This window comes from Ptychodera flava, chromosome 22 (assembly GCF_041260155.1).
Source record: "Ptychodera flava strain L36383 chromosome 22, AS_Pfla_20210202, whole genome shotgun sequence".
In the NCBI taxonomy this organism is placed as follows: domain Eukaryota; kingdom Metazoa; phylum Hemichordata; class Enteropneusta; family Ptychoderidae; genus Ptychodera; species Ptychodera flava.
In genome coordinates this window covers 22,988,220-23,000,288 of record NC_091949.1, presented here as the reverse complement: position 1 = coordinate 23,000,288, position 12,069 = coordinate 22,988,220, and the positions used below count along the sequence as shown (strand labels likewise).

At 37.1% G+C, this 12,069-nt stretch overlaps 1 protein-coding gene across 1 annotated transcript; it reads right to left on the bottom strand.

Annotated features, from left to right (window-relative positions):
• Positions 1 to 293: 293 nt before the first annotated feature.
• On the bottom strand, positions 294 to 11,800 carry LOC139122990 (annexin A5-like). Its single transcript, XM_070688922.1, has 10 exons — positions 11,728 to 11,800; positions 8,017 to 8,115; positions 6,642 to 6,736; positions 5,667 to 5,779; positions 4,601 to 4,691; positions 3,701 to 3,837; positions 3,034 to 3,223; positions 2,729 to 2,787; positions 2,128 to 2,250; positions 294 to 1,685 (listed from the first exon to the last, which is right to left on the bottom strand). Exons 6-10 carry the CDS (start codon positions 3,776 to 3,778, stop codon positions 1,485 to 1,487), a joined length of 651 nt encoding a protein of 216 aa, XP_070545023.1. The 5' UTR covers positions 3,779 to 3,837; positions 4,601 to 4,691; positions 5,667 to 5,779; positions 6,642 to 6,736; positions 8,017 to 8,115; positions 11,728 to 11,800; the 3' UTR covers positions 294 to 1,484.
• Positions 11,801 to 12,069: the final 269 nt, after the last annotated feature.

Genomic DNA, 12,069 nt, shown 5'->3' with positions numbered 1-12,069 from the left:
TCACAATGGGGAAAGGGTAAAGTACATTTTCAGAAAATCCTCTACTGCGTCAATAGAAAATGAACAGTGTAGAAGAATTATAAATATGATTTTGAGAATATCCCATGAGAAAATAAAGCAATCTAGAAACGGGGCATATAAAGCCGAAGTTTACAGCAGGTGGAAAAACATTCATGGTATAGGCTGATATAGATATGTCTGTATTTTTTTTTCATCCTCCTGTGACATATCTGATTCCTTCCACACTGTCACGTGATGTTACAGATTTTTTCCAAGCATTAAACAGTCGCACATAAGTTGAGAAGTGTTTATTTATTCATGCAGTGAAACACAGAAAAGACATACAATTGCAAACTTATCTATCTCACTGTAGCAAATATAATTGAATAGGAAAGTGATACATTTCACATATGCGACGGATATCCTAAAGTCTTGAAAACCATGATCACTTCACTGGAAGTTTCTTTGTTTTTTATTTCTGTTACGGAGCTGACACAACTTACCCATGCTGTTTAAGACTTTAAAGAGATAATTAGATATTATTCGAATGAAACACTTTTAACCTATGTTCACCCCGATTTCCTGTACTCAGGTCCACAATCACTATTCAGAACAATGGATTTGGGTGAATCCATGGTGGTGAAAGGGTAAGGCACATCGGTAAGCCTGCTTGACAGCTTTATCTTGCATTGTTTTAGCTACACTTCGTTTTTTAAACCTTCGCTTTTATGCAGATTATTTCAGTGTTCTAAATATAACCACCGAGTTCATAAACATCACGAAAACAGATCAATTAATATTACGTCAACGTTCTACATTTCTGAAGAGGTTCTGAAGATTTAACTGACTTTGGAGCCAACTCGCACTCAACTCAAATTCTGTACAGTGAGTTTGAAAAAAAGAACAAATATAAACGTAGCAAATTATTCAAAGGCTGAAAATAAAAATAAAATGTAAATGCAGATTACCTCTTCCAGCATTTGTTACAAAGTTTTTGTAAAATAACATTGACTTCTTACAAATCTGACATATTGTCCACTAATTGACCGAAAACATTTTAATCTACTTTAAAAAGAAGAATTAACTACTTTCAAAAATATTCAAGCTAGATGCTGAATAAATTCATTCAATTAGGCTGAAGAAATAATCTGTTTTGCATAGGATCAAAAGCTTCGTAATTTTGCAGCCCAAGTTGTTGAAGAAAACTGACAGACTAGCAAATTGCATAAACTATCGATATATTCTTATCCCCTGTAGACAAAAAACAGAGTAGATCAGGGCAAATCAATTTCCTCAATTAATAATGAGTTATAATCTCCAAATTTGCATACTGAAACAATACTTATTTAATTTACGTGTGAAAAAATGAATACTTATGTGTTACTCTTCGAAATAATAGACGCGACACATTTTTTCAGTTGCTTAAACAGGTTGGTGACTTATAATGAGGCCGTGTACAGGCCGATAGGTGGCGCTGACTGACATCATTCAGCGGCCTGTTCTGTCGCCTCTGCTGGTGGCTCTTCAGCCGGTGCCTCCGCTGCTTGTTCCGTGGCCTGTTCCTGGCCTTGGTCCTGAGTTTCGGGTTTCGCTGCTTGATCAGTTGACTCGGCTGGGGCCTCCTCACCTCCTTCTGGGCCAACCAGAGCCAACAAGCTTCTCTTGTAGGCTCCAGAAGTATCATCCTTTTATAGCGAGGAAAGATAATCATTGAAACACATTAATTACCGTTTAATTGGTTAGCATATTGATATTACACACTTAATAGACTGAAAAATACAGACGATGTCTTTGTTTATGTGTACGTACTCGACAGTGTATGTATGTATGTATGTATGTATGTATGTATGTATGTATGTATGTATGTACTATGTATGTAAATTGTATGTAAAATGTATGTATGTGTGACTGCGTGCGTGCAATATTGCATGCTGACAAATGAAATCTAGTCTAGACTTTCAGTCGATAACAATTACATGTGATATTACACACATGCAAGTTCTTTTTTAACATGTTGATCACTAAGCTTTTCGAGACTATTTTCGGGAAAGGGAAGAGAAATTTTATTTTTTAAACAAAGCAATAACAGAAATGTATAAACACAGGTTATGAAACTTTAAGACTAACCTCGATCCAGCTCGTCAATGTTTCACCGTATTCCTTCAGGTAAGCGGGTTTTATTTCCTTCATTTTTGTCCTGTATGTCCTGGTAACAACAAACATTAATATGGCGTCCCTGGTTCCAAGACCCTGTGATCGGTAAAGATAAATAAAATTAATATTACCGAATATTTTTGCCAGCCTTATGGTGCGATGTCCTTGTTTCCCCAAATTTGATTTTAGACCTCATGGAATTCTAGATCGAGACAAGAAATTTCATTTATTCCAAATATCCATAGAAAGGTAAGAATATGAGCTTCTTTTGGGATACAAGTCCTGGGCGGATTTCAAATGGACTTTTGATTCGCATGCATTGCTAAGTATAGTAGGCGAACGTCGTCTATTTAAAAGGGTGTATAGATAATATAAAGGCTCCTAGTCTTGAAGTCATCCATAGGACATCGTTTTGTAATCTTATAAAAACGATCTCTGGATTCGAACACAGCGCCACCGTATTGTGTCACCATTTGCTAATAACTCTGCAAATGTACCCTTTCAGCCAAGTACGAATATTCATTAAATTAAAAAAAGACTCAATAAATATTGCTACTTTTGATGCTAACTTTACCTTCATCGAATCATACAGCGTCTTGGCATAGTACTTGACGTCATCAATCACCAATGAAGCTTGATAGAAACAGAATTATATATATGTGTTATCTGTTTGTGACAACGCAACTTTTTTGATTGAAACGGACATAACCAATCCCTCGGAATTTTAGCTTTGCATTGATTTCATGTACACATACATACATACATACATACATACATACATACATACATACATACATACATACATACATACATACATACATACATACATACATACATACATACATACAAAAAGACAAAGTAAACTCATGAATAACTCACCGATTGTCAGGAATGCTTTGGCTAAATTCCCAGAAAGCTTGGACTCAATGTCAGCCAGTATGGTACTGTTTGTTAGTGTGGCGTACTCGTTGAAGGTGGCTCTCAGCTGATCGTAGCTGCGGTTTACAAATATGGTGATGGGAACAGATTTGTCGCCCCCAAAGGTTGCATAGAAAACATTCTTCAACTCCTGTTATAGAAACATATGACATTAATTTGCTTTGGTGGAAATAGTAGCAAAACCACATTTTTTCCTATCTAACCATAGCTTCGTGGGGTAATTATTATGGTCCCATAATTTTCCGAAGACTCCATAACTTTCTGAAGACAGACAAACCGGCCGATATACAGACGGATATTTAGCTGCCATATCATATTGTATCTCTCCCTAGCTTTCTGTCTGTCTGTTCTATCGTCTGTCTCTGCATTGTCTATTTGTCTGTCCGTTGTCTGTTTGCGTCTGTCTGTCTGTATCTCTGCTCTGTCACTGTCGTCTGTGTGTCTGTGTGTCTGTCTGTGTTTCTGTCTCTCTGTCTCTGTCTGTCTCTATCTCTGTGTGTCTTTGTGAGTGTCTTTGTGTGTCTTTGTGTGTGTGTGTCTGTCTGTCTGTCTGTGTCTCTCTCTCTCTCTCTGCTCTCTCTCATTCTCTCTCTCTCGTATTTCTAACCTGTGCATCGGTTTTAGCTTGGCCTTCATCCACTTCGGTACTCTCAGATCTGTTAGCCTGTAACAACGATACCAACATAGTCCCCACATCTCCCGAAGTTCTGCTTCTCACGTGCTCCTCCAACTTCTTTCCAAATTCTGCAATTTAAATTTACTTAATAGGCATATTTTGTACTTGCTCTCATCCACACACTATCTTGATGAACAATATACTTCCATACTTTCAAATATAACAACATTCAGAGCAAGATTTTCGAAGCCATATTAAAAATTATCGTAGCGCAATCACTTCCACATAAACACTTTCAGCATACGTAAATGTCAACTCCTGGCTGCGTTGCAAGAAATATTTGAAAATCACAGATATCTCTGTAAGACTAGTCTTTCTACCAATCGCCCCTTACATCTAGCAGCAGTACATACTCAAATATTTTTGGATAGTTCTCATTCAGCTCGGAATGACATCCCTTTTAAAATCGGGATAGAAGAAATAATTCCACCTTGAGCATCGTTATGATGTTCTGTGTCGATTTTCAAAACCACAGCAAAATATAGCTCAATTTTTGGAACTTTTTTCAGTGAAAATGTACCCTCTCTGCATACTTTTGATGAAAGCCTAGAGTGAAATGAATAGGCGCGTCGATATGGTGATCGATGAAAGTTAAAACATGTCTGTCACAATCTATATCGTCTAATTTATATGTCGCAGCTATGACGATGAGGTGCATCTAGATATCGTGCACGAAATACATTGTTTGTAAACAAGAAACTCGCACATGCGCAGTTCCGACGACTGTATCCCTTTAAGCTGGTGCTCACATTTCTGTTGAATATCGGAGTAACTGAAAATAATACAGAACATTATGAAAACACAGAAGTCAGAAAACGTCTTACGGCTGACCTTCATGATAAGCTTCTTTCAGTGCTTTGATTTCTTCATTATTCAAGACACAGATGACGCCGATGAGGGCCTCATAATCAACACGGAATCCCTGGTAAAATAATTGTTTGCAAAAGTTCATAAACGAATGGCAGAGTAATATTTATGAAATGGACTGGTACATGCTCCTTCACTTAAAACAATGAGACACTTTGTTTTGCGAATCTTGAGAACATCATATTAGAGTGTAGAATATTTCTCTGCATCAACAATTTATATGCGTTTTTTATTCCTGCGGCAGGGTGAAGCCAAGTGTTTGGCTTTTCAGTAAATTATATAAATTATTTTGTTCTCAAGCGAAAGAGCATTTTTGTCCTGAAGTCCTCGAACGAAATGAAGTAGGTCTGACCAAGATTATTGCGTCAGCATAATCATCTTTTCAAGGTAGAATGCGCCTCGGCGATACATTTCGGGCTCTCAAAATTTTACAAAATTCTTTTGGCCTACTGCTTGTAGGTGCTCATTTAGAAGCTTATGGAGTAAAAAAAAATTCCAACGGCTTAATTTTGTGAAAATGTTATCCCCCATGGAGATAACACAGGAATGGCGGTCAGTTTGTTCCGCTAGTATCAAAAGTTTGTACGGTGATCCCTGAATTTCATTCTTTATTTCGAAAGAGAATGGTTGAAAGTTCGCTTGAGGAAAGTTTGAGTACTATTTTATCTGTCATGTTCGAGGCACGAACCACCTTAAGGCCAAATTAACGTCTATAGCTCGCTCACATTCGTGTTTCCTCAATTCTTATTAGATATAATTTTGCCCTTGATATAATGGGTGCGAGTTGAATACTTGTAGATTAAAATGTTTTCAGGAGTTATAATAAATAAGACATGCACTCAAAAATAAAAACCTGACAATAGAACAATTACATTTCATGTGACACTTTTACTTTATTGTTACGTTTTGCCGCAACGGGAACTTGTACGGCTAACGTTTGCTATGATCATCGAAACTTCACAGATACACCAAGCTGTACCATCGATGACAGAACGCAAGAGGACTTTGATCGTCAGAAATGTCTACTTACCTCGAGAGCATCCTTCACGTACCCAGCGTTCACTTGTGCGGGGGATTTCAACAACCCACAGATGACCTTGCGAAATTTCCGGCTGTTGCTCTCTCCAGACTGTCGAGAAGGTCCTGCGGAAAGACTCACGCGTTAAGGCTGAATTGCAGAGCTGTAACTGTCGTCTGCTCTTTGAACATAGTTCACACACAGGCTTATATTCCTTATTTCCTATACAAAGTCACCTCAGTCGATTTTCTTTTCTGATTTTTCGATTTGAAGAAATGATCAAGTGATCTTTCGCTTTTGAAATAGACGTATTTCTAAATGGTACTACAATACTAGTTGTTCTGATGTGGGTATTTTGCACATTCGAGTGAAACTGTTGTTTTCCATCGAAATTTAAATCAATTAAAAGAGCTTTGTTTTTTAAATTTCACAAGGAATATATATCTGTGATGCCGACATGTCGCGATATATTCGTCAAAGTATACGAAGCTTACATCATATCATGTGAGTCATTGACTTCAATTTGGCGGACAAATTTGATAATAACACCTACTTCTCATACTCATAAGTCACCGATTGTGTCGATGTCTCATATATCGTCACATTGTGCCTTCTTGTTAATATAAAGTCTGTTCAGCTTTGCGCATGTGCACCAGTATGACGTTGTGGAAATCATCAATCATTACACGTGGAACCCTTTTTATGAAAAGTGCGAATGTACTCTTGTGAGTTTTTTGCAAGAAGAATTGCAGTCAGTCGTGTGTCAAAAGATGAATGTTTCTGTAATTGCATATATGGAATGTATGTTGTATATTTGTTTCATGGACTTGACCTTAACCTTATACTTATTGTGGTGCAAATTACGAGCAATAACTAATGGGCTATAAATAATGTATGATAGATTGTAATGCACCATACTTTTTTCTCTTTGAAACACCAATGGGAGAAACCCGAGAACCAACGTCAAACACCAATTGTCGCACATACCTCTTGATATAATTCTTTGTATTTTGCGGATAATTCCTTTCTCTGCTCGTCACTTTTATTCGTCAAAATCTCTATTATAGCTTTATCGTCGGTTCCTGTTGCAAGATGGAGAGTTAGTTCGTAAGAAAACAAATAAATCAACAAACAGAAAGATGCCTATGTGCCATATAACAAGATATCACCAAGATATCCTCTCATGTAATTTTGTTAGTACACCACACATGCAAGTAGAAGACTAGGCCGGATTTTCCTCCTGGAACTAACCTGTATATTCTTTTGAGAGCCTTTCTTGGTGAAGACAGAAAAAAAACACACCCGCTAGGAATAATGGTGATTTGAACGTTGGCAATATTTACCGTAACATTTTTTGTGAATGATAGTCCTCAAGGGATTCGAATGTTATGTACTGATCTTACTCGTCGATTGTCTGCGACACGGTCCGGTCCTGGCGACTTTGAGTTTGCACCAAATGTCACGCATAAGGAAAAACGTTACGACGAACTTCGGCTCCTGACCCGTGCATGAGACATGCAGATCGCTCCACCTAGGACGCTTCTTAAAACTTTCAAATCCGGTGGAAGTCGCAAGAAACACACGATCTCCCGCCCTGTGAATGAATGCGCCTTGGGTACAGATATTCGGACTCTCAAACTTTTACAATTCTTTTCTGATCTACCACTTGTGGGGGTTCATTTTAAAGCTCTTGGTGTAAGAAAACTTTTCGCCACCTTAGTTTTTCGCAAATCGAAAACTTTATTTTAATCCATAGAGTTAACACAGGGATGGTGGCCATTTTTAATTTCAAATCGGTAAATCTTGGGTAATGTTATTCTGTAGTACCGAAATGTGCATGTTGACCCCCTCCAATTTGTATTTTTAATTTGAAAGAATATGCTTGAAATATTGTTTGAGGAAAGTTTTAGCAAAAGTTTAAGTCTTTCACTTTCGAGGCGCATACTACCTAATTGTTCACTTTTGTCGCGCGTTCCCTGCATTGCCAGGATCATTCGATCGAGGCAACCGAGTCACAATGTTACGTCATACATCTGTTAATATAATTAGCAAATGTGTTTTGCAATAAACCCGTAAATTAATTCGAGACACTGAAGAGTTACTGGTATGAAACCGATTACCATCAAATATTTGCAGATCCCTCTATGAATATATTAAACTACTCTAATCGAAAATAAATCAATAATGTAATGCAACTTGAAACAGCTGCAACTTTAGCTAGGGATGTTGATACAGGCGGCGTGTACACGCCCATCATTTGCAAAGCATCATCTGAAACTGCTGTTTTCCTTTAAAATGCCTACTTTTTCGCTTTCAATGATTGAATAATGTCTATTTGTATATTGCGAATACTCATACTTACGTAGCCCTCTCATGGCCCTGTCCATGGCGCCATTCAACCTCTCGCACTCTTTATCCATCGCTGTGCTGCGGCAGTTTCACAATTCAAACCTGAAAATTACTGACATTTTAAGACACTTGAGTTTGTAACGTAACATTTGAATACTGTCTGAGAAGCTGGAAATATTGATGAGTCGCGTAATTTTCTTTAAACGATAATATTTCATTACTCTCGGCAACATTACGGCAAGATGAAGTGCTGGCACATGAGAAATTTTTCTTTGAGGCCTAACTGATCAAAATTTTAATTGAGAGTGTTTTTGGTAAGCCAGTCACGTTGGTTGGAATGTAAAAAGCACTAAAATGTAGTCGAAACAACATATGGATTTTTATTGTTTTCAGACTGTTTCTGTAGTGAGCGGGCTTCCCAGCAATAATGAGTCAATTTCTCGTTTATTATTCATCTATGCTAATTTGACTGCTGAATCTATCTGAAACGTCATTGATTCAAACTGTTTTATTTACGCATACATGCGTGCACTGCAAATTCATAATTCAAATTCAAGCTTAATTCAAACCGACAATTTGTCGCTGACGATTGCTTCGTTTCATCAAAAATCAACTTATTTTTGGCTAGCCCGCAACGTCTTTTTAGCACGCTGAAATATCAAATAAGCGGACGCTTTGATATGCAAGCAATTCACTATAGTCTAATACGGATTACTGAAATGTCGCTATTAGGATCCAAAACGCTATGAATTCTCATTAAAGTCAGAAAACGGGTTTACTGACAAGCTATCTCAGGTAGCAGGTAGCTAGTATTTTAATCATGTAAATTTCTATTGGCATATTTTTAAAGCCACTTCCGTATTAAAAATAGCATACAGGCAAGCAGAAAATTCAGGTATCCTCGCTTGACTGTAAAACCAATTTTGTCTGAACATGAGTTTAAAATTAGTCATTTGTTACACATTGTGGCATATATGGTTACATAGAACGTGTTTTGGAAGGATGCCAAATGTGTATGTGTGTGTGTGTGGGGAGGGGGGAGAGGTGTGCAGGGAGGAGAAATGTGGGAATTGATGGGGCATGTATAGGTCCATCCTCCTTCCAGAGTCCATGATTGTTTGTCAATGAGCTGGTAGTGGCTTTGAGAAGGTATTTGATGACACTAGAACTTGTACATACGTCACCCGGATACGTCAGCCCGAAATGCCAAAAGTGCGGCCAATATACGATATGTACACGGCGCATTCTTGGGCGATATGACGAACGGTTATTGTAATGACGATATCTCAACCTGACATTTAGCGAAAATTTACCCGGAAGGGGTATGGACAAATGTATATTTGCTTCCCACTTGTTGAACATCACATGCACCTAGGGGACGGTTTTTCAATTTTCCAATACCTTCAGGGCCTGTTTTCTGTTTGATCTCATTTTGAAACCCGTGAAGTAAAACGAAGCAGCCACTGTCTTTTCTAAGAAAATCGTAAATTCAATTCCCCCTATACAGTTGATATTTGGTCTGGCGGACATTCTGAATTTCAAATATACGGTATATTCGTATAATTTGTGTATTCTGATTCGTATTCGCCATTGTCAAAGAGAAAGTTTAAAGTATCCAACGAGGAAAGTGTGAGCAAATTTTTAATTTCAGCTCTTTGAATGTAGCCTGTCTGTTGCTTTTTTATACAGGAATGCCACGAATAGTAAAAAACTTAGTTGGAAACTTGCCAAGAATAGTTATTTCGATGAATAGGACATTTAGGTTTTTTACCTTGATCTTTAGCCGAGATATTAATTATTCAGTTTTCGCCTACTATTCAGATGCCGCAAATAAAATAATGTATCTAGTTGTTTTCGATAATGTAACCAATTATGTATGCATGAAATCAACAAACCAGGGTTGGGCAATAAAGTCATCGAGACCATCTGTCGCCGTTGATGTCATTTGCATATTTCCCTAGAATAGTTGCGGGTGACTACAATAAAATTAAAAATATGCGCATATTTCTCTTCAAAAGTAAACGGGGTCCATTTTGTTGGCAAATACTCAAATATTTTATGATAAAAAGCTAATTTGTTCAACACAAGAAATAAATATTAACTTTTGAGCGTGACGACCGTAATTTTATTTTAGTGTAAAATTCAGATATTAAAAATCGTGACATCGAAATATGAATCAATCGACGTCGACAAATAATAATCAATCGTTTCCATCGAAGTGACGCTAATTTGATGGGTCGAATGTAGTTATGTTTTCACATAGCAAAACTAGGACCACATTAGAACTGCAAAAAATGATATATTTATGCTTTTGATATATATTGCAACACCTATACACACAAGTGTATTAAATGATAGTATGATTAAAACTCGTGCTTGAATTCAAAATTAGTTTGCAGCGAGACGAGGAAACGGAGCACTTGGCCGACATAACTGTTGAGCGTTTCCTGTGTGGCTCTTCTTCAAATCGTTTTGCATGCAAGACCGATACCGACTATAAGACTGCCATCAGTAACATTTGGTAAAATCACACAGTTCTCATAGTATACAGCTGTTCTACGTGTCCATCTGTCCAAGAACCGATCATCGCTGGCTGAGTGACGTATTGCGATAAAAATAGATGACAGACTGCGGTTGAACAAAACATGGTCATATCACCGTGAAAAACTAATTGGCTCCACGAAACGATGTAACGGTTTATCAGAAGAAAAACAAACAAAAACGATCATAAATAGAAACTTATAATTAAATTACAATTAATCAAAGGGTATTAGAACTTCTACTACTGCCTCTCCGAGTTTCTGTTAATCCAAATGGAACGGTCATAATTTTGTTTGTTTTTCACCGAATGGTATGTCTCCAAATCTGCGGCTAAGGCGATATATATAACGATAATTGGAATGCTTAATACCACTCTAAGTGACTATTAATAGAAATTTAAGAAATATGAAAGATTGAAAACAATACGGCATCTTAACAACGAGTAACAAATAAGTACAAAGAATTAACAAATCATAAAACATTACAAAAATATCAAAACAACTTCGGCCAAAAATAACCCCACCATACGTTGATAATTTGGTTGTAATCAATCACATACTGTCATCACCACGTCCGCAATTTTTAGACGTTGGCAGTAAAACTGACAATTATGGATTTTGTCGCCGCCTGATTCACTGTGTCCAATTTAAAAATATCTGGTTTTGTGTATTTTATATCTCGGTTTGAAATGTTATCCTGACACGAGATTGAAAGTTCCATATTCGTTTGTTTTTTCCTATTTTCAGCCAGTATGCTGGTATCTACAAGGCCAGACAAAAATCATTGCGTGCACACGGTACAGCAACACTCGTGTTTTATTCAGTGGATGGACTCGACTTAAATAGGGCGGAAAAGTGTATCTGTAAATTAAAAAAATAATATTTTGTCGCAAAAGCCTTCTAACATGCACAAAAATGACGAAGTTGCGATCCACATAGGGGTATATTACTTTATCAGTGGCAATACTACCGATGCACTTAGGATCCAGAAAATATGCAGCAAAAGGGCCGAAAAAGTAATTTCACCCATATTTTGACTATCCCTTGTTTTTTTTTTTTTTGAATGACCATACGGTCAGATTATACTCTTTCAAGATTTACTTAGTTTTGTCTAATTTCAATTTTGGTCAGGCCATAAAACAAAACCATATCGCAAACAAACACAAAGATCATTAAATACTCACCTTAAGTCAACAGGAACGTCAACAATTGATGTGTCGATTTTTTATAGCTCATCCTTTTTATATCGGACTTACAGAGATCATAACCTGATCGCTGATTGGCTGATATTTATGTTGTCCTGAGTGGTAGGGCCTTGGTGTGCCCGTTTGAAATTAAAATATGCATATCAATGTTATTTGAACATAAAACTGTATAATTCTTATGTCTACGTGTGTATGTAATGCGGATTTTCCATTTAAGTAGAATAACAGTGCTAGACAGGTAAAACTAGCTTTATGACACCAGTTGCCAGGGGTAACAACTGCGGTCAACGATAGGTCTGATTTTTGCCAATAATAAACATA

What these genes read in the sequence shown, in the direction of transcription:
- LOC139122990 (XM_070688922.1), bottom strand. Translation starts at nt 3,778, where the DNA reads ATGTTGGTATCGTTGTTACAGGCTAACAGATCTGAGAGTACCGAAGTG. An exon ending in CAAAGCATTCCTGACAATCG is followed by an intron (nt 2,788 to 3,033) that starts GTGAGTTATTCA and finishes GTTTCTATCAAG; the next exon opens with CTTCATTGGTGATTGATGAC. An exon ending in CATTGACGAGCTGGATCGAG is followed by an intron (nt 1,686 to 2,127) that starts GTTAGTCTTAAA and finishes TCGCTATAAAAG; the next exon opens with GATGATACTTCTGGAGCCTA.